The 23,506-nt window shown below is 41.2% G+C and overlaps 1 protein-coding gene across 2 annotated transcripts in view; it reads right to left on the reverse strand.

The window, feature by feature from the left end:
• Window positions 1–23,506, reverse strand: part of ACTN2 (actinin alpha 2) — a 64,715-nt gene that overhangs the window by 11,300 nt on the left and 29,909 nt on the right. For both annotated transcript variants that reach the window (XM_075267393.1, XM_075267394.1), the window contains 9 exons: window positions 23,272–23,353; window positions 22,533–22,618; window positions 10,175–10,267; window positions 9,445–9,675; window positions 9,203–9,350; window positions 7,990–8,140; window positions 5,122–5,230; window positions 2,614–2,754; window positions 1,808–1,990 (listed from right to left, as the gene is read on the reverse strand). In XM_075267393.1, the coding sequence (XP_075123494.1) occupies window positions 1,808–1,990; window positions 2,614–2,754; window positions 5,122–5,230; window positions 7,990–8,140; window positions 9,203–9,350; window positions 9,445–9,675; window positions 10,175–10,267; window positions 22,533–22,618; window positions 23,272–23,353 (1,224 nt within the window). The remainder of the gene's footprint in view (window positions 1–1,807; window positions 1,991–2,613; window positions 2,755–5,121; window positions 5,231–7,989; window positions 8,141–9,202; window positions 9,351–9,444; window positions 9,676–10,174; window positions 10,268–22,532; window positions 22,619–23,271; window positions 23,354–23,506) is intronic.

Consider the following 23,506-nt stretch of genomic DNA (forward strand, 5'->3'; position numbering starts at 1 on the left):
CATGCGCAGTCAACTCTGCCCAGGTCGATGCCTGGCAGAGTGAATTCAGAGCCGGAAGATGCCGCGGGGACGCCGCCCGGAGAAGACTTCTCGGAGGATCCAGCCCGACCTTCACTCATGGACTTGGTGAGTTCAATTTGATCAAATGTTGCCTACCCCTGAAACGAGCATTTTCCCCCCTATAGACTATAATAGGATTCGATATTCGATTCGAGTAGTCGAATATTGAGGGGCTACTCGAAACGAATATCGAATATCGAGTATTTAACTACTCACTCATCTCTAATAATAAACTCATGTAAGCAGGAAAACACACGTGGACAAAATGGTTGGTCCCCTCATTTAGTGAAAGAAAAACCCACAATGGTCACAGAAATAACTTGTATCTGACAAAAGTAATAATAAATAAAAATTCTATGAAAGTCAGACATTGGTTTTCACTTCAACAGAATTTCTTAAAAAAACAAAAACTCATGAGACAGGCCTGGACAGAAATGATAGTTCCCTTGACTTAATATTTTGTTGCACAACCTTCTGAGGCAATCGCTGCGATCAGACGATTCCTGTAACTGTCAATGAGACTTCTGCCCCTCTCAGCAGGTATTTTGGGCCCTCCTCATGAGTAAACTGCTCCAGGTCTCTCGGGTGTGAAGGGGCCTTTTCCAGACGCCATGTTTCAGCTTCTTCCAAAGATGCTGAATAGGATTTAGGGCAGGGCTCATAGAAGGACACTTCAGAATAGGCCAATGTTTTCCTCTTAGCCATTCTTGGGTGTTTTTTTTTTCAACTGTAATCTTTATTACATTTTTACAATAAAGTAAAGGACAACAGAGTAACAATAAGGAAAATAGCCCACATGGCAACAAACAGCATACAACCCATCAATATATCAATAAAAACAGAACTGCAAAAGAACATAGTAGCAAGGATAATGACCAAAACACGGAAGGAGGGGAACAAGAGAGGACAAACAGACAAAGACATGAAATATAAAGGAAAGGGGGGGGGGGAGTAGGGAGAGATCAGACACCACGTAATGAATAGTAAACGTCCCAAAGAGCCCATGTTTTTAGCTGTGTGTTTTGGGTCATTATCCTGTTGCAAGATCCAAAACCTGCGACTGAGACCAAGCTTTCTGACACTGGGCAGCACATTTCTCTCTAGAATCCCTTGATAGTCTTGAGATTTCATTGTACCCTACACAGATTCAAGACACCCTGTGCTATATGCAGCAAAGCAGCCCCAGAACGTAACAGAGCCAGAGTGTTCTTTTCAAGATATGCTTCATTTTTCTGTCTGTGAACATGGAGCTGATGTGTCTTGCCAAAAAGTTTGATGCTTGTCTCATCTGTCCATAGGACATTCCCCCAGAAGTTTTGTGGCTTGTCAACAATTTTTATCTAATATTGCTTTTCTCAGATTCAAGTTATTTCTGTGACCATTGTGGGTTTTTCTTTCATCAAATGAGGGGTATCAACAATTTTGTCCACGTCTGTAGTATTATAGTACTACAGTATATAGTATTATATAGTATGCAGTTTATAAGATTGTATTATAGTACTATACAGTATGCAGGACATACGATTGTATTATAGTACTACAGTATATAGCATGCAGGTTATAAGATTGTATTATAGTACTACAGTATATAGCATGCAGGTTATAAGATTGTATTATAGTACTACAGTATATAGCATTACATAGTATGCAGGCTATAAGATTGTATTATAGTACTACAGTATATAGTATTATGTAGTAAGCAGAATATAAGATTATAGTAATGATGAATTCTGGTTCTCCTACTTACCTTCTCCCACTTGGTGCGGAGTTCTTCCAGGGTAATTGAGCTATAAGGATTCACTGAAGAGACTCTAATATTATAGCTCTGAATAACTTTCTCCACCTCGTTCTGGATTCCTATAATTGCTTGTCTTTCGCTGTCTGCTTCTGGTAGCGTGGCTTTAAATTGTTCATGGGCAGTAATTAATTTCTGAAAAAAATATGGTAACAACAGATTATTAATATTATTATTATTATTATGTAGAAAAATAACTCAATAAAAGACAAAGAACTGGACTACGGATTTGGGGTCCACATGTTAAAACTATTTTATGGGCTAAAAAAGAACTGTAGACCAAGGATAGGTCTTTAATATTAGATTGCTGGGGTTCTGACACCTGGCACCCCTATCAATCAGCGGTTTCAGCAGCAGATACATAGAGAATGGAGCAGGAAGCAGACAGCCGTGATCTCTGTGTAGTGGTCAGGTTACTGCAGATCTGCTGTTATTCACATGAATGGGAGCTAAGCTTCAGTGACTCCACTACTCAGCCACTACACAGAACAGCGCTGTCTGCTTCCTGCTCCATTCTCTGTGTATCAGCTGCTAAGAACAGCTGGTCGATGGGGGTGTTAGGTGGCAGACCCCTCCTATCTGATATTAATCCATGGGGAAACTTGGTGGCAAACACCTACCATCTGATTATCAATTTATTTAGCCCGGAAGACACCTTTAATAAACGTTCTGTAGTTCAGGTACTTACAGTAATGGATTCCATTTTTTGTGTTAAATATTTTCTACCTGAACACAGGTGTACTTATCTATATCCTCACCTGGATTTCCTCTACACTGTGAACAATAAACATGTCCTGGAGATCCTCCATGGCTCCCTCCATCCAGATGTTGAAAGGTGCCGCCCTCTTGATAAACTCCAGATGAAGATGGTCAACAGTTTCTAAGAGCTTCTCAGCTCGCTGTGTAGAGGAAAACAGAAAAGCAATGCTTAAAACAACCACTAGGGTAATGTACAAGAGGTCCTTGCTCCATTTTATAAGATCTGTAGGAAAAAGAGGTCGCTAAAAAGTTCTCTAGTCATCCAGTTTTTCTAGTGACACCATGGCCATCAAAGTCCCTTAAAGGAACACTGAATGTAAAATCAGTAAATAACAAAAGAGCAGTGAGAAGTCTTGAGAAAGCATGGACACACATAAAAAAGATTTGCTTTCTGTACTCCCTTGTGAATCTTTTGCAAAAAAAACAGGAGGTGGTCTTGTCAATGTCAATGTTGTGAGATCCAAACCAAACCATGATTATACTTTACATACTCATATGAAGCTATGAACAGGTGACAGTAGACCTGCACTGGGACTGGAACTATGATAGAGTGAGTTTGGTTTAGTTGAGCAGTCAGTCCAGAGATTTCGGTCATCACATAGACTGTATTACCTGGACCACACTTGGCCTTGTGAATTTGCCTTTAGAGTCAACGGTCACATTAAAGCAACATAAGGGTGCATTCACACGGAGTAACGTGCCGCGTGATATGGCACGTATATGGCGTGTAAGACTTTGCGTGCCGTAAAAGCTCCCATTGATTTCAATGGGAGCCTGGATCGTATACGCAAAATCACGGCCGCAAAATAACGCGGCGTATACGATCCAGGCTCCCATTGAAATCAATGGGAGCTTTTACGGCGCAAAGTCTCACACGCCGTATACGTACCACATCACGCGGCACGTTACTCCGTTCGAATACACCCTAATGTTGCATGAAGTAAATAGAGCAAACTACTTGCAATTGTAAGTTCAGAGGTGTCGTTACAAAATTTACAACCACGGTCCTGTTGTCCTTCTGGGTCCACCAGTCATCTGCTCTCTGTACTGAGGTCACATCTAACATAATAAGTTATCTAACCCTTATAGAAAGAGGCCTAAACCCACATGTATGTGAATGTTTCTGGAGGTTTTAAGAATTACTGAAATAAAGTGGCGACTGTGATCACTGTCCCATATCGGGCTTACAATCTATATTTCCTATCAGTGTGTCTTTGGACTGTGGTAGGAAATCGGAGTACCCGGAGGAAACGCAAGCAAACATGGGGAGAGCATACAAACTCATTGCAGATATTTTCCGTGGCAGGAGTTGCACCCTGGACTCCAGTGCTAACCACCGAGTAACACTAAAGTACCTATAGCCCTAGCATAGAATGAATACCACAGTGCCACTAAGATCTACTTGCTAAGCTCGGCAGCTGGAATGCAAAGTGAATAAGTGGTGCACTACACAAATAGTACGGGCAGGCAATGTTAACGGCATGGTGTGAACAGTACAGCTACTTTATCTGTAGCAATGGCATAGAAGTAGCCCCTGCAGAGTCTGTGTTCCCTTCTTTTTGCATATAGCAAGACCTCCTGTCCCCAAGTCCGACCAAGGTTCCTGAGTTGTGGAATGGATACGGCCAAAAACTAAACCTTCTTAGATGGTAACCAGAATGGACATGTGTTCTGACGCCCTCACTATTACGTGTTCTATACCAGTGAGAGCATTGTAGATATGAAAAAATAGGTGCATGAGAAAAGGAAGATTGCTTGCAGATAGTTTCTATACAAGGTGTTATCTACGGATCATGACCATGGACAACAACAATATTACACTGCTCCAAGGTATCATGAAGTAGATGAGCAGAAATTACAATGTTCTAGAATAATTATAGAGTTATAACAGTTTTCATCTAATAAAATGGAACTAAAGATATCTACATGTGTTAATGAACGGACAACAACAAGTCTCCAATGAGCTGGGCAGTCAACAACACAACATTGACCTGAACCATTACATTAGATTCATTGCGTATATTGTCTGTGATGTTACCAGGACATACGTCATGTCTGGTTACCAAACCTCATTTAAAAATCTAATGGCAGGAATGATATGAAAGCACGGCTTCTATTCACTGGGGGGCAGCGCGTTACGGCTTCTGTTCCAGAGTAGAATTTATGAGTTGTATTCATTAAAGTTGAGGAAGAACATTTGCATAGCATTTCCTATTCTATTATCTAGGGAAGGCTAGACAGCTACTAAAGCTGTGTTCTCCTTTGTCGATGCTTATTTTGATTTGCAGTCCTATCGGTTTCCATAAATCCTGCGCTCCTCTGTGTATCCGATTTACATGTATATTGAGTCATAGGAATGATTTATTAGGACTTCAGTGATCTACTTTAACAACTTGATAAGACTTTCTGCACAACTATGTAAGTATAACTTTCCTGTTTCACGACTCTTACGTAAGTTGTACCCTTTAAATTGAGTTTAATAACACAAACTGTTTTACATGACCCACCTCAAGGGCCTCTCTCCGTTTTTGGGTTAATGTTCCAAGTCTGTCCCATTGGTCGCAAATCTTTTGGCATCGTTCATTAACTCTTGCAGCATCGTGATAGTCCAGCTCACTGGATGGAGAAGAGGAAAAGAACATTACTAAAGTCCACACTATGGAAATAAATGGGAGTGTTTAAAGGGGTGATTCAGTCAGAACCCTTCATTAGCTATCCACTAGATGGGTGATAAACATTAGATCAGTGGGGACTGCCATATGGTGATGGCTAGGATCAGGGGTGAACCTGTCCTTTTCGCCGCCCGAGGCAGTCGACAGAAAGCCCCCCGCCAGGAGGAGGGGGCGGAGCGGAGGGGGTGTGGTGGCGCAAAGGAGCAGGGCGAAGCGAAGGTGGCGGGGCTTAGCAGCGTTCGCAGGCAGGGAGAGGACCTCCTCTCTGCCTGAGCGTGAGAGGAGGCTGCTGGAGCAGCGCTGCTCCAGCGGCCTCCCCAATCCACCGCTTGGTGCTAAGCCAGTCCAGGACAGCTTGTCCTGGACTGGCTTAGGTAGGCAAAAATGCTGCCCTCCCTGGGGCCCTGGCATAGCGCCGCCTGAAGCGGTCGTTTCAGGTCGCCTCATGGGAGGTGCGGCGCTGGCTAGGATGAGTATGAATGTAGCGGTCAAGCACGTTCCATGATATTTTATTCAAGGTCTAAGACCCTGATGGAAAGAACCGTCCATAGTGCTAGGCAGTTTCCATTAATGTCACAGACTTTGGCTTTAGGAGCAAGAATATCCCTTTAATACCCCCTATAACTTTATGATGTGAAAAATGAGGCTTCCTCAATAACTTTATACCTAGGTATCCAACAACCTGGATATCTACCTATTTTCAGTAGGTGGGTATCTCTTGCAAGTACCAAAAACGGTCACTGATTTCCATAATCAAATCATAAGATTAAATGAATGGTTAAAGGGTAAGTAAATACAATATAAGACTAAAAGCTGTAGCAACCAATATGGCGTATCACTATTCTTTTATATCAATTGCGTAGTAAGTCTGAGTTTATGTAACTACTACCAACATGTTACTACACAGAGATTTGTTGGAATTTTTATTTTATATGTTGCACTTAAAGTGATTTTCTTGAAGTTGTATTTGTCATTACGATAGGTCAAGAACATCTAATGGGGGGAGGTCTAGGGTGAGTGCTGCTTCCACTTCACAGGCCAGTAACATCAAGTTCATTGGTCAAATAGTACATCAGCAATTCATTTCTATTCACATGACTGGGGCTGACTTGCAATACCAGGGATAGGTCATCAATATTTGACTCTTTACAGGGAGTCTTTCAGCAGAATTGACCCATCAAAACTGCTTGCGGCACTATACAGAGGATGGTGAGAGAAGTGTAGTTATACCTCAGGTGATGGTTGTGCAAGTTCTCTGACCAAGAAATCCAATTTTTAATTCCCCACATTCATAAGTGCAAGTTCCTAGGAGACATTCTCTTCATATGCAGTGCCCTGATCTCTTGGAACTGAATTTCCGGCAGCCCAGCTCCTGACAGCACTAGCATCCAATCAGGAGACCACTAGGGCTGTTACTCAGGGGAGGGGCTTGGGACTACTCAGTGCCGAGAGCAACCTGCATGACCATCCCCTGAGGTATGACCACACTGCTCTTCCCATCACCTATATAGCACTGTCATCAGTTTTGATGGATATAACATGCAATAATGAAACAGTAATATAAACTGATCAAATTGTGGAAAAAGGATTGGTGATCAATATTCTGGATTTAGATTCCAAATTATGGGGCAAGAGTAGAGCCTTTTTATTTTGCACTTTTTTACTGCTGAATAGAGATGAGCAAGTAGTATTCCATCGAATACCTCCCTTGCATAGTTATTGGTGTAATTGGTCGAATACCACGCGGTAAACGCAGTAAAAATTCGATGCCCCTCCCACCTTCCCTGGCGCTTTTTTACACCAATATCTATGCAGGGGAGGTATTCGATCGAATACTATTCGCTCATCTCTACTACTGAAATGGATAACTATCTATATAATACAAAATTTCCTTGTCTACTCATTTTTATCTAGACTAGGGATGCTACTTTTTTCAATAATTTCAATATGAGGTAACAGTGGTGAGACTCCATGGGGACAACTAAAAATGGCAGTGCTGTACTTCAGAAAACATAATATAGATATGTCTGCCTTCACCTGTTTCTTTAGACTCAACATATCCCAAGATGTAGTACTCTGCCACATGATGTCTACTCTATATGTGTCTATGGCTAGCCATTGTGACTTGCAGCCTGTCAATGGTTTTGCTAGCATGTAGCGCAATTGTAATGAATTGGAGTTCTTAACCAAGATTGAGCTAAGATAAAAAGCGTCTGTACTTTCTGGGTCATAATGTTGTAGTATATAAATAGGGCGCAAATGTTTCCAATTTTAAGACCAAGGATGTACAGTAGCTATAGGAGGTGCAGAGGCAGTATTTGCCCCTAATCCTTGGTGTTCCGAAGGTTTTGCTTTGGAACCCAGCCGATCCAAGTTACGTTTGGAATTGCTTTAGGATTTTCCTAATTTTATGAAGAAAATCAGAAACTTGAAATAATTGAAAACCTACCCAGCAGCCGCAGGTAATAATTCTGTAGGGTAATAAAAGCAAATGGCCATTGAGTCATTTGTATAAAGTGAACCATCCTGAGTAAGGACTAAATTTAGCCATTAAAAGAAGAGGGTTTTGAAAAGCCCGAGATAATATTCTTACCAAACTATGCTCGGAATTCTTTTACACAGTACCTATGACACTACTGAATGCCACGGAAATAGTTTTATCAGCTAAATGTCAGCAGCTGTGAGTCTGAGAGTGGAACATACTTCAGCTCCTGGGCGATGGCAGCAATCTGCTCCACTCGGTCTTGGCGGGAGGCCAGTTCGCTCTCAAAGGCCTCATGCTTCCGCAGTAGTGCGCGCACTTCTGTCAGAGACGAACTCTCATAGTCTTTTTGAATGAGCATGTGCTCCTTCCCTGGAAACAGGAATTAAAAAGAAACCTACATAAGGTAAAGTAAAAAAATAGAGTTCATGTATACAGAAAAACTGCGTACGGGAGTCTATAGCTGTGCATGGAGACCATTTGGCTCCCCAGTGTTTTCTGCCCAACGTGGGTGTCAAGAACTCTAAGAAGATATTCTAGTATAGAAGCACATACATGAAATATGGTGGAGCACGCCACGACAGAACTCAATATGCAAACCGCCATACAGATGTTAGCAGTCGTTGAGGCCTTACGTTCCTCTAGGTAGGATCCCTGTTATACTATAAAATAGAGCTCTCGTGTACTTGAGCCTTAAGAACATTGAATTGGATAGTTATATTGCAGCTCTAGATAAGAGACAAGTAGGTACATACATTTGGTTGTATCGGTATAAATTTAGAAAAAGGGCCATCTTTTTTTCACAGACACTACCCATATAAAGGCTAAGGCCTTATTGAAAGCAATAATTGTGATTGGGTGTATTCGCATGTCCGTATATTTTGTGATAGACCATTTTACATATCTGTCAAAAAATGGACATGTTCTATGTTTATCCTTTTTGACTGATATGAAAGTAGATATGTGAACACACCCATAGACTCTCATTCGCCATCACTCCGCTATATTTTACTGTCACATGAATAGAGCCTAAAGGGACTGACATGTCTATATTTCACAGATGTTAGGTTCTTGTGCATAAGGCCTAACTCTACTCTACAAATTCTGGTGTGCTTGAAGTTATCCTTCAGGAAGAGGAGATATGGGTAGTTCAATATGGCTGTATGCTATAGATCTACCTTCGCTATCTCTAAGTCTAGCAAAGCATTGATTCTGAAGGGTAAGAAATAATCTATTTTTCATTCAGGCTTTGCACATGAGCTATTGTCTAAGCCTAGAGAGGAAAACCACCAGTGACCATAGTGTTTGGACAACTATAGCAGTAGTCCTCCCCCTATCTCAGCTTCCTTGACCCTGTGCCAGTCAGATGAAGAGGGTAATATTAGTATTTGGGTATGGGACTTGCATTATTAGTATTCCTATAGATGGCCTTACCAGATGACCATGTTTCATGTATAGTTGCCTTCTGCCTAAACTTCTCAGCCAAGTGGTCCAGTCTTTGAAGCCTCCTAAGCTCATTAAGTAGCCATTCTTCATATCCCTTCTCACCCTGCTCCAACCTGCTCCAAGCATTTGCAATATCCTTGAAGACAAAGAAAAGTAAGACATGGAATCAGTACACCGATATACAGTATAAGTTTATCACAGATTCTTTATCTAGGCCTAGATTTACTTACAGACACCATCTTGCCTTCAGATGGCATAAATGCTGGTCTATTACTTATTCTCAGCTTTGTCTGTAAAGTATTGAAGTTTATCTCTAGTTGACATTTCTCTTGCACTCGGGGAGGTTTGTGCTTGCGACGGTAGTCCCGGAAGTCGTCCAGTTTTTTCATCATGGCTTGCATATTCTTCTCAGGGGTGCGGTTTTCCAGCCATGGTATTGTACGTCTGATCCATTCCAAAAGCTGAATTATGTGAAGTAAGGAAAAGAGTCAATAAAGCCCAAATAAGTAAAATACATATACAGAATGCAAATGACTTTGGAAATCTACTTTTACCCACAGAGCTATGTAGAGACTACACTTTCCTGGATGAGGGAAATTACATTGTTTATTTCAATATATTGTCGACTCTATCCATATCCTCATAATGACTGCTATATATATGGCTACTCTATCTGGTGGTACAACAGATCAGTGTGGGGTCTGGGTGTCAGATCTCCACCAGTCTGATACCACTAACCAATCCTGGTATCAAAAATATGACAGAGTCCGGGCAAAACAGTGAAATGATTCTTACTGAAAACAATGGTGTCAGTTGTGTTATTGTCACCCAGCACTATATGTGTAGCAGACTCCAGTACTGTCTATCATAAAGTCTTTGTCAGAGAAGTTTGTGCAGGCAAAGGAATCTCCTAATGGATGGATTACTGTGAAAAGCACCTTATGGTAAATGTGATATTACCTCACTTGCCAGTCTCTCGTACTCTTCCATCATTTTTTCATTTTCCTGATTCACGGCAAGAACTTTGCAGATGCGATTAGCCGCTGTCTCCGCCTGTAAAGATTTTAATGATATTGGGTATGAGTTAAAGCAACATTCCAGCATTTTGGTTTTTTTTTCTCAGCTGTGCAAAGATGTCATCAAAATAGATTCGAAATCTGCTATTGCTGATGCTGCCACCCATGTATAGTATCTGTACCCATGTATAGTATCTGTACCCATGTCTAGTATCTGTACTCATGTGTGTATCTGTACCCATGTCTAGCATCTGTACCCATGCCTAGTATCTGTACCCATGCCTAGTATCTGTACCCATGTCTAGTATCTGTACCCATGTCTAGTATCTGTACCCATGTCTAGTATCTGTACCCATGTCTAGAACCAATACCCATGCCTAGTATCTGTACCCATGTCTAGTATCTGTACCCATGTCTAGTATCTGTACCCATGTCTAGTATCTGTACCCATGTCTAGAACCAATACCCATGTCTAGTATCTGTACCCATGTCTATTATCTGTACCCATGTCTAGTATCTGTACCCATGTCTAGTATCTGTACTCATGTGTGTATCTGTACCCATGTCTAGTATCTGTACCCATGTCTAGTATCTGTACCCATGTCTAGTATCTGTACCCATGTCTAGCATCTGTACCCATGCCTAGTATCTGTACCCATGCCTAGTATCTGTACCCATGTCTAGTATCTGTACCCATGTCTAGAATCTGTACCCATGTCTATTATCTGTACCCATGTCTATTATCTGTACCCATGTCTATTATCTGTACCCATGTCTATTATCTGTACCCATGTCTAGTATCTGTACCCATGTCTATTATCTGTACCCATGTCTATTATCTGTACTCATGTCTATTATCTGTACCCATGTATAGTATCTGTACCCATGTCTAGTATCTGTACTCATGTGTGTATCTGTACCCATGTCTAGTATCTGTACCCATGTCTAGCATCTGTACCCATGTCTAGCATCTGTACCCATGCCTAGTATCTGTACCCATGTCTAGAACCAATACCCATGTCTAGTATCTGTACCCATGCCTATTATCTGTACCCATGTCTATTATCTGTACCCATGTCTATTATCTGTACCCATGTCTAGTATCTGTACCCATGTCTATTATCTGTACCCATGTCTATTATCTGTACCCATGTCTATTATCTGTACCCATGTATAGTATCTGTACCCATGTCTAGTATCTGTACTCATGTGTGTATCTGTACCCATGTCTAGTATCTGTACCCATGTCTAGTATCTGTACCCATGTCTAGCATCTGTACCCATGCCTAGTATCTGTACCCATGTCTAGAACCAATACCCATGTCTAGTATCTGTACCCATGCCTATTATCTGTACCCATGTCTATTATCTGTACCCATGTCTAGTATCTGTACCCATGTCTATTATCTGTACCCATGTCTATTATCTGTACCCATGTCTAGTATCTGTACCCATGTCTAGTATCTGTACCCATGTCTAGTATCTGTACCCATGCCTAGTATCTGTACCCATGTCTAGTATCTGTACCCATGTCTAGTATCTGTACCCATGTCTAGCATCTGTACCCATGTATAGTATCTGTACCCATGCCTAGTATCTGTACCCATGTCTAGAACCAATACCCATGTCTAGTATCTGTACCCATGTCTAGTATCTGTACCCATGTATAGTATCTGTACCCATGTCTAGTATCTGTACCCATGTCTAGTATCTGTACCCATGTCTAGTATTGTACCCATGTCTAGAACCAATACCCATGTCTAGTATCTGTACCCATGTCTAGTATCTGTACCCATGTCTAGTACCAATACCCATATCTAGTATCTGTACCCATGTCTAGTATCTGTACCCATGTCTAGCATCTGTACTCATGTCTAGTATCTGTACCCATGTCTAGTATCTGTACTCATGTCTAGTATCTGTACCCATGTCTAGTACCAATACCCATAACTAGTATCTGTACCCATGTCTAGTATCTGTACCCATGTCTAGTATCTGTACCCATGTTTAGTATCTGTACCCATGTTTAGTATCTGTACCCATGTCTAGAACGAATACCCATGTCTAGTATCTGTACCCATGTCTAGTATCTGTACCCATGTCTAGTATCTGTACCCATGTCTAGTATCTGTACCCATGTCTAGTATCTGTACCAATGTTTAGTATCTGTACCCATGTCTAGTATCTGTACCCATGTCTAGTATCTGTACCAATGTCTAGTATCTGTACCAATGTTTAGTATCTGTATCCATGTCTAGTATCTGTACCCATGTCTAGTATCTGTACCAATGTTTAGTATCTGTACCCATGTCTAGTATCTGTACCCATGTCTAGTACCAATACCCATATCTAGTATCTGTACCCATGTCTAGCATCTGTACCCATGTCTAGCATCTGTACCCATGTCTAGTATCTGTACCCATGTCTAGTATCTGTACCCATGTCTAGTATCTGTACCCATGTCTAGTATCTGTACCCATGTCTAGTATCTGTACCCATGTCTAGTATCTGTACCCATGTCTAGTATCTGTACCAATGTTTAGTATCTGTATCCATGTCTAGTATCTGTACTCATGTCTAGTATCTGTACCAATGTTTAGTATCTGTACCCATGTCTAGTATCTGTACCCATGTCTAGTACCAATACCCATATCTAGTATCTGTACCCATGTCTAGCATCTGTACCCATGTCTAGCATCTGTACCCATGTCTAGCATCTGTACCCATGTCTAGTTTCTGTACCCATGTCTAGTATCTGTACCCATGTCTAGTACCAATACCCATATCTAGTATCTGTACCCATGTCTAGTATCTGTACCCATGTCTAGTATCTGTACCCATGTCTAGTATCTGTACCCATGTTTAGTATCTGTACCCATGTCTAGTATCTGTACCCATGTCTAGTATCTGTACCCATGTCTAGTATCTGTACCCATGTCTATTATCTGTACCCATGTCTATTATCTGTACCCATGTCTAGTATCTGTACCCATGTCTAGTATCTGTACTCATGTCTAGTATCTGTACCCATGCCTAGTATCTGTACCCATGTCTAGTATCTGTACCCATGTCTAGTATCTGTACCCATGTCTAGCATCTGTACCCATGTATAGTATCTGTACCCATGCCTAGTATCTGTACCCATGTCTAGAACCAATACCCATGTCTAGTATCTGTACCCATGTCTAGTATCTGTACCCATGTATAGTATCTGTACCCATGTCTAGTATCTGTACCCATGTCTAGTATTGTACCCATGTCTAGTACCAATACCCATAACTAGTATCTGTACCCATGTCTAGTATCTGTACCCATGTCTAGTATCTGTACCCATGTTTAGTATCTGTACCCATGTTTAGTATCTGTACCCATGTCTAGAACGAATACCCATGTCTAGTATCTGTACCGATGTCTAGTATCTGTACCCATGTCTAGTATCTGTACCCATGTCAAGTATCTGTACCCATGTCTAGTATCTGTACCAATGTTTAGTATCTGTACCCATGTCTAGTATCTGTACCCATGTCTAGTATCTGTACCAATGTCTAGTATCTGTACCAATGTTTAGTATCTGTATCCATGTCTAGTATCTGTACCCATGTCTAGTATCTGTACCAATGTTTAGTATCTGTACCCATGTCTAGTATCTGTACCCATGTCTAGTACCAATACCCATATCTAGTATCTGTACCCATGTCTAGCATCTGTACCCATGTCTAGCATCTGTACCCATGTCTAGTATCTGTACCCATGTCTAGTATCTGTACCCATGTCTAGTATCTGTACCCATGTCTAGTATCTGTACCCATGTCTAGTATCTGTACCCATGTCTAGTATCTGTACCAATGTTTAGTATCTGTATCCATGTCTAGTATCTGTACTCATGTCTAGTATCTGTACCAATGTTTAGTATCTGTACCCATGTCTAGTATCTGTACCCATGTCTAGTACCAATACCCATATCTAGTATCTGTACCCATGTCTAGCATCTGTACCCATGTCTAGCATCTGTACCCATGTCTAGCATCTGTACCCATGTCTAGTTTCTGTACCCATGTCTAGTATCTGTACCCATGTCTAGTACCAATACCCATATCTAGTATCTGTACCCATGTCTAGTATCTGTACCCATGTCTAGTATCTGTACCCATGTCTAGTATCTGTACCCATGTTTAGTATCTGTACCCATGTCTAGTATCTGTACCCATGTCTAGTATCTGTACCCATGTCTAGTATCTGTACCCATGTCTATTATCTGTACCCATGTCTATTATCTGTACCCATGTCTAGTATCTGTACCCATGTCTAGTATCTGTACCCATGTCTAGTATCTGTACCCATGCCTAGTATCTGTACCCATGTCTAGTATCTGTACCCATGTCTAGTATCTGTACCCATGTCTAGCATCTGTACCCATGTATAGTATCTGTACCCATGCCTAGTATCTGTACCCATGTCTAGAACCAATACCCATGTCTAGTATCTGTACCCATGTCTAGTATCTGTACCCATGTATAGTATCTGTACCCATGTCTAGTATCTGTACCCATGTCTAGTATTGTACCCATGTCTAGAACCAATACCCATGTCTAGTATCTGTACCCATGTCTAGTATCTGTACCCATGTCTAGTACCAATACCCATATCTAGTATCTGTACCCATGTCTAGTATCTGTACCCATGTCTAGCATCTGTACTCATGTCTAGTATCTGTACCCATGTCTAGTATCTGTACTCATGTCTAGTATCTGTACCCATGTCTAGTACCAATACCCATAACTAGTATCTGTACCCATGTCTAGTATCTGTACCCATGTCTAGTATCTGTACCCATGTTTAGTATCTGTACCCATGTTTAGTATCTGTACCCATGTCTAGAACGAATACCCATGTCTAGTATCTGTACCCATGTCTAGTATCTGTACCCATGTCTAGTATCTGTACCAATGTTTAGTATCTGTACCCATGTCTAGAATCTGTACCCATGTCTAGTATCTGTACCAATGTCTAGTATCTGTACCAATGTTTAGTATCTGTATCCATGTCTAGTATCTGTACCCATGTCTAGTATCTGTACCAATGTTTAGTATCTGTACCCATGTCTAGTATCTGTACCCATGTCTAGTACCAATACCCATATCTAGTATCTGTACCCATGTCTAGTATCTGTACCAATGTTTAGTATCTGTATCCATGTCTAGTATCTGTACCCATGTCTAGTACCAATACCCATATCTAGTATCTGTACCCATGTCTAGTATCTGTACCCATGTCTAGTATCTGTACCCATGTCTAGTATCTGTACCCATGTTTAGTATCTGTACCCATGTCTAGTATCTGTACCCATGTCTAGTATCTGTACCCATGTCTAGTATCTGTACCCATGTCTATTATCTGTACCCATGTCTATTATCTGTACCCATGTCTAGTATCTGTACCCATGTCTAGTATCTGTACCCATGTCTAGTATCTGTACCCATGCCTAGTATCTGTACCCATGTCTAGTATCTGTACCCATGTCTAGTATCTGTACCCATGTCTAGCATCTGTACCCATGTATAGTATCTGTACCCATGCCTAGTATCTGTACCCATGTCTAGAACCAATACCCATGTCTAGTATCTGTACCCATGTCTAGTATCTGTACCCATGTATAGTATCTGTACCCATGTCTAGTATCTGTACCCATGTCTAGTATCTGTACCCATGTCTAGTATTGTACCCATGTCTAGAACCAATACCCATGTCTAGTATCTGTACCCATGTCTAGTATCTGTACCCATGTCTAGTACCAATACCCATATCTAGTATCTGTACCCATGTCTAGTATTTGTACCCATGTCTAGCATCTGTACTCATGTCTAGTATCTGTACCCATGTCTAGTACCAATACCCATAACTAGTATCTGTACCCATGTCTAGTATCTGTACCCATGTCTAGTATCTGTACCCATGTTTAGTATCTGTACCCATGTTTAGTATCTGTACCCATGTCTAGAACGAATACCCATGTCTAGTATCTGTACCCATGTCTAGTATCTGTACCCATGTCTAGTATCTGTACCCATGTCTAGTATCTGTACCCATGTCTAGTATCTGTACCAATGTTTAGTATCTGTACCCATGTCTAGTATCTGTACCCATGTCTAGTATCTGTACTCATGTCTAGTATCTGTACCCATGTCTAGTACCAATACCCATAACTAGTATCTGTACCCATGTCTAGTATCTGTACCCATGTCTAGTATCTGTACCCATGTTTAGTATCTGTACCCATGTTTAGTATCTGTACCCATGTCTAGAACGAATACCCATGTCTAGTATCTGTACCCATGTCTAGTATCTGTACCCATGTCTAGTATCTGTACCCATGTCTAGTATCTGTACCCATGTCTAGTATCTGTACCAATGTTTAGTATCTGTACCCATGTCTAGTATCTGTACCCATGTCTAGTATCTGTACCAATGTCTAGTATCTGTACCAATGTTTAGTATCTGTATCCATGTCTAGTATCTGTACCCATGTCTAGTATCTGTACCAATGTTTAGTATCTGTACCCATGTCTAGTATCTGTACCCATGTCTAGTACCAATACCCATATCTAGTATCTGTACCCATGTCTAGCATCTGTACCCATGTCTAGCATCTGTACCCATGTCTAGTATCTGTACCCATGTCTAGTATCTGTACCCATGTCTAGTATCTGTACCCATGTCTAGTATCTGTACCCATGTCTAGTATCTGTACCCATGTCTAGTATCTGTACCAATGTTTAGTATCTGTATCCATGTCTAGTATCTGTACTCATGTCTAGTATCTGTACCAATGTTTAGTATCTGTACCCATGTCTAGTACCAATACCCATATCTAGTATCTGTACCCATGTCTAGCATCTGTACCCATGTCTAGCATCTGTACCCATGTCTAGCATCTGTACCCATGTCTAGTTTCTGTACCCATGTCTAGTATCTGTACCCATGTCTAGTACCAATACCCATATCTAGTATCTGTACCCATGTCTAGTATCTGTACCCATGTCTAGTATCTGTACCCATGTCTAGTATCTGTACCCATGTTTAGTATCTGTACCCATGTCTAGTATCTGTACCCATGTCTAGTATCTGTACCCATGTCTAGTATCTGTACCCATGTCTATTATCTGTACCCATGTCTATTATCTGTACCCATGTCTAGTATCTGTACCCATGTCTAGTATCTGTACCCATGTCTAGTATCTGTACCCATGCCTAGTATCTGTACCCATGTCTAGTATCTGTACCCATGTCTAGTATCTGTACCCATGTCTAGCATCTGTACCCATGTATAGTATCTGTACCCATGCCTAGTATCTGTACCCATGTCTAGAACCAATACCCATGTCTAGTATCTGTACCCATGTCTAGTATCTGTACCCATGTATAGTATCTGTACCCATGTCTAGTATCTGTACCCATGTCTAGTATCTGTACCCATGTCTAGTATTGTACCCATGTCTAGAACCAATACCCATGTCTAGTATCTGTACCCATGTCTAGTATCTGTACCCATGTCTAGTACCAATACCCATATCTAGTATCTGTACCCATGTCTAGTATCTGTACCCATGTCTAGCATCTGTACTCATGTCTAGTATCTGTACCCATGTCTAGTATCTGTACTCATGTCTAGTATCTGTACCCATGTCTAGTACCAATACCCATAACTAGTATCTGTACCCATGTCTAGTATCTGTACCCATGTCTAGTATCTGTACCCATGTTTAGTATCTGTACCCATGTTTAGTATCTGTACCCATGTCTAGAACGAATACCCATGTCTAGTATCTGTACCCATGTCTAGTATCTGTACCCATGTCTAGTATCTGTACCCATGTCTAGTATCTGTACCCATGTCTAGTATCTGTACCAATGTTTAGTATCTGTACCCATGTCTAGTATCTGTACCCATGTCTAGTATCTGTACCAATGTCTAGTATCTGTACCAATGTTTAGTATCTGTATCCATGTCTAGTATCTGTACCCATGTCTAGTATCTGTACCAATGTTTAGTATCTGTACCCATGTCTAGTATCTGTACCCATGCCTAGTATCTGTACCCATGTCTAGTATCTGTACCCATGTCTAGTACCAATACCCATATCTAGTATCTGTACCCATGTCTAGTATCTGTACCCATGTCTAGTACCAATACCCATATCTAGTATCTGTACCCATGTCTAGCATCTGTACCCATGTCTAGCATCTGTACCCATGTCTAGTATCTGTACCCATGTCTAGTATCTGTACCCATGTCTAGTATCTGTACCCATGTCTAGTATCTGTACCCATGTCTAGTATCTGTACCCATGTCTAGCATCTGTACCCATGTCTAGCATCTGTATCCATGTCTAGCATCTGTACCCATGTCTAGTTTCTGTACCCATGTCTAGTATCTGTACCCATGTCTAGTACCAATACCCATATCTAGTATCTGTACCCATGTCTAGTATCTGTACCCATGTCTAGTATCTGTACCCATGTCTAGTATCTGTACCCATGTTTAGTATCTGTACCCATGTCTAGTATCTGTACCCATGTCTAGTATCTGTACCCATGTCTAGTATCTGTACCCATGTCTAGTATCTGTACCAATGTTTAGTATCTGTACCCATGTCTAGTATCTGTACCAATGTCTAGTATCTGTACCCATGTCTAGTATCTGTACCAATGTTTAGTATCTGTACCCATGTCTAGTATCTGTACCCATGTCTAGTATCTGTACCCATGTTTAGTATCTGTACCCATGTCTAGTATCTGTACCCATGTCTAGTATCTGTACCCATGTCTAGTATCTGTACCCATGTTTAGTATCTGTACCCATGTCTAGTATCTGTACCCATGTCTAGCATCTGTACCCATGTCTAGTATCTGTACCCATGTCTAGTATCTGTACCCATGTTTAGTATCTGTACCCATGTCTAGTATCTGTACCCATGTTTAGTATCTGTACCCATGTCTAGAACCAATACCCATGTCTAGTATCTGTGCCCATGTCTAGTATCTGTACCCATGTCTAGTATCTGTACCCATGTCTAGTATCTGTACCCATGTCTAGTATCTGTACCAATGTTTAGTATCTGTATCCATGTCTAGTATCTGTACCCATGTCTAGCATCTGTACCCATGTCTAGTATCTGTACCCATGTCTAGTATCTGTACCCATGTCTAGTACCAATACCCATATCTAGTATCTGTACCCATGTCTAGTATCTGTACCCATGTCTAGTATCTGTACCCATGTCTAGTATCTGTACCCATGTTTAGTATCTGTACCCATGTCTAGTATCTGTACCCATGTTTAGTATCTGTACCCATGTCTAGTATCTGTACCCATGTTTAGTATCTGTACCCATGTCTAGTATCTGTACCCATGTCTAGTATCTGTACCTATGTTTAGTATCTGTACCCATGTCTAGAACCAATACCCATGTCTAGTATCTGTGCCCATGTCTAGTATCTGTACCCATGTCTAGTATCTGTACCTATGTTTAGTATCTGTACCCATGTCTAGAACCAATACCCATGTCTAGTATCTGTGCCCATGTCTAGTATCTGTACCCATGCCTAGTATCTGTACCCATGTCTAGTATCTGTACCCATGTCTAGTATCTGTACCCATGCCTAGTATCTGTACCCATGCCTAGTATCTGTACCCATGTCTAGTATCTGTACCCATGTCTAGTATCTGTACCCATGTCTAGTATCTGTACCCATGTCTAGTATATGTACCCATGTCTAGTATCTGTACCCATGTTTAATATCTGTACCCATGTCTAGAACCAATACCCATGTCTATTCTCTGTTTTCTGCAGAACACTGCAGAGCTAATGAACCTTCCAGGACTTAGACTGTGAGAATGATGTCATCAAAAGTCCTGGAAGCTGCACCAACTTCTGCTGATATCACTAGGAAAGGTAAGAGAGGCATGGTGACCTGACCGTGAGAGAGGGGGGAACTATGGGCACTATGTGAGATATGGTTGTAAGAAGCAGACAATGTCAGATACAGAAGAGGAGCAGAGAGGCATTTTAGCAGGAAAAACATGGAACAGGACTGTGATAAACCCGAGGTCACAGGCAGCAGAGACCTCTCATGTCCAAGAGAATTTAAAAAAAAATAACGTAAAAATAAATCCCTTTGTGTCACCAAAAAAAGAAAACCAAAAATATTTGAATAACAACATGAACCATAAAAATTTGTAATAGCCCTCAAAAACAAATGTACAAAAAAGCCCTGAACATGTGTTAATTTCTTAAATATAGCTAACATAAAGGTCCTAGTGCTCGACATAGGTCTGCCCTCTCGTGAAATTTAATGTGGAGCAGAAGAAAAAAAACATTTTTTTTTAGTGCTCTCAGCTTCTGTTATTTTTTCTATGCTCAAAGGGCTTATCTGGTTTGTAACATTGATGGCCTACGACACCCAGGACCGCTGCGGCTCTCCAGTACCAAGACAGCGCGGCTCATGGTATTGTGCACTGCACACTCACCTTACAAACTGTAGTGGCAAGTGTGAGTACTGCAGCGCCGCAGCTTGTGGTACATAAACAATACTGCAAGCCATGCTGTCTTCGTATCAGGGATCTGCAGGGTCCTGGGTGCCTAAGGATAGGCCATCAATGTTAGAAACCAGATAACCCCTTTAAAATTAGTCATGGAGGTGGATTTATCAGAGACTGACAGCTATGGGGGCGTTCACACTACCGTCAGTGTCCAACAGGTAGTGTCCGCTCCTAGTGTCCGTTCAAAATCTGGTACGGACATTAGGAGCGGACACTAGCTGTGTCCATGACACTTTTCATTCATTTAAATGGCGATCGGGTGCGTTCTTTTGCACTCCGTGCCCTTCCTTCACTGTCCGTTCCTAAAGATGTCCGACTTTTCAAGCAGACAGAAAAAACCTACATGTCGGGTTTTTCTGTCCGCTGGAAAAGTCGGGCATCTTTACAAGCAGACAGTGAAGGACAGGCAGGGACTGTAAAAGAACGCACCCGATCGCCATTTAAATAAATGAAAAGTGTCACGAACACAGCTAGTGTCCGCTCCTAATGTCCGTGCCAGATTTTGAACGGACACTAGGAGCAGACACTACCTGTCAGACACTGACGGTAGTGTGAACGCCCCCTATCTCTGTAGGCACAGTCATAGATAGACAGCTCATGAATACAAGATTCCATTTCATAAAATATGGGTTTCCATTGGTTAATGTTGCAAGACTCCGCTAACTTTCGACAGGTGAGCAATGATTACCTTTACTATTTTTTCTTTTCACCCACTTTCTTCTTCTTCCGTACTTCTCTCTTTCATCTTATCTCAACCATTGCTCATCTTTCTTACCCCTCTTTCACTATTTGGTAAGCTTGCACTTACTGTAAGTTTCTCCCTAGTGTATTAGATGCCTTATCTTAGCATTCCCTTCTCATTCCTGACTCAGATGACTTCTATTTCTCTGGGCACTTGTATATTTGTTTCGGCGGGTCTACCGCTGTATGTATAATATTGCTATGATATGATTCTTCTCGATAAGTCCGCTGCGTTCTTTATTCTCATCTTTTATACAGCACAGATAGTTTGTACCTTTTGTGTATAATGGCTCAACACAAGGTTATGAGTCTTTATAATATTCTTTCTTTTTTTTTTATGTAGATTGTGAGCCCCACATAGAGCCCACAATGTACATTCTTCCCTATCAGTATGTCTTTTTGGAATATGGGATGAAAATCCATGCAAACACGGGGAGAACATACAAACTCCTTGCAGATGGTTTTATGCCCTTGGCGGGATTTGAACACCAGGACTCCAGCGCTGTAAGTAAGGATGCAGTGCTAACCACTGAGCCACTGTGTGGCCCCGAGTCTTTATAATATTCTGTCCTTTGACATTCACATAACATATGCCATTCTCAGTCGGTCTTTTACCCAAAATATATCGTTTTCTGTTTTCGGTTCATTTCTGACCTCTTTTACCTTGTATTAAGTCTAGCACTTTCTGATAGATCCAACCATTCTAAGTGAGGCGATGCTGCTGCTGATACCAACAACAACAGGGAGAACCGGAGCAACCATTGGCTATACCCATATCCAGCATACTACTATATTCTGGGGAGAAACAGAGTAGACCTTTTTGGGGTCCCAGTCATAAAGGGTAAGAGATGTTATGCTATTGGTCCATTTGAAAACAAAGTACAGAACTTCTCTGTTATTAAAATCCAGTATTCATTACTTGTAGCTCACATGGTGCAACAACCAATCCAATAGGCTTTACCTGTTCCGCACCGGCAAATGCATGGTAAAAACATGATACGTAGGTCATGATCGCTCTCTCATCAGGTTTTGGCGTATTTACAATATCTGGAAGAAAACAAGGGAAACAAAACCTATGAGTTACCACCACATCCTAGGTTATCTAGAATCCCTATGAAGTACCTGAACAAAGACAGAAAATGTGTGCTGAGAGCGGAGAAGATAGAGTTAATCCAATAGATGCAGAGAAATACAATTATCACATAGTCCTTAAACATTCGGATCCAAAGTACCTCACAAACCAATAGTGTATGGACCAGAAATATACCTTTATGGCAATGCAGATTTTTTGGTTTTTTTTTTTTTTTTATGGACCTGCAAAAAAATCCTGGAAGTGCACTGGGGGTGGGGCCTGATTTGCCTTCAGACAGCGGTGACACAGACAGAGGCTGAACAACTTACGGGGTGGAATTGGGCAGTGATTCTAGAAGAGAGCTGGGGCACTTGCTGTTATTTGTTGGTATATCAGGCCCCGCCCCCGATGCATTTGCAGACGATTTGCATATCCCTAAAAAGATGATTATCTCTGTATTGCTTCATCAGTTTGTCATCACAAACCTCTAACCTGTATATAGCTAGGTTTTTTTTGGGGGGGGGAGGTGGGTTAGAACAGCCGTTAGTCTACCTTGATGTGATCCTATTAAGCTTTCTTGAGGACTGGATTGTAAAACCCTCTACTAGACCAGTTGATGGATTCTTACCTTCAGCGTCTAACATCTTTGGTATATCTAGGTATTTTTCTGCAACGTCCATCGCTAGGTTAATGTTTCCAACGGGGTCGTCCTGTTAAAAAAACCAAAACATATAAACACACGGCTTTATTTAATATTGGTATTTCCATATTCACCTTTTCAATTACCCACAATTTCTGTGATGTTAATGAATTTTTGGTTAATTTTTTGCAAACCATTCTGAAACTTACACAATATTTAGTTG

Source organism: Leptodactylus fuscus, chromosome 3 (genome assembly GCF_031893055.1).
Source record: "Leptodactylus fuscus isolate aLepFus1 chromosome 3, aLepFus1.hap2, whole genome shotgun sequence".
Classification (NCBI taxonomy): domain Eukaryota; kingdom Metazoa; phylum Chordata; class Amphibia; order Anura; family Leptodactylidae; genus Leptodactylus; species Leptodactylus fuscus.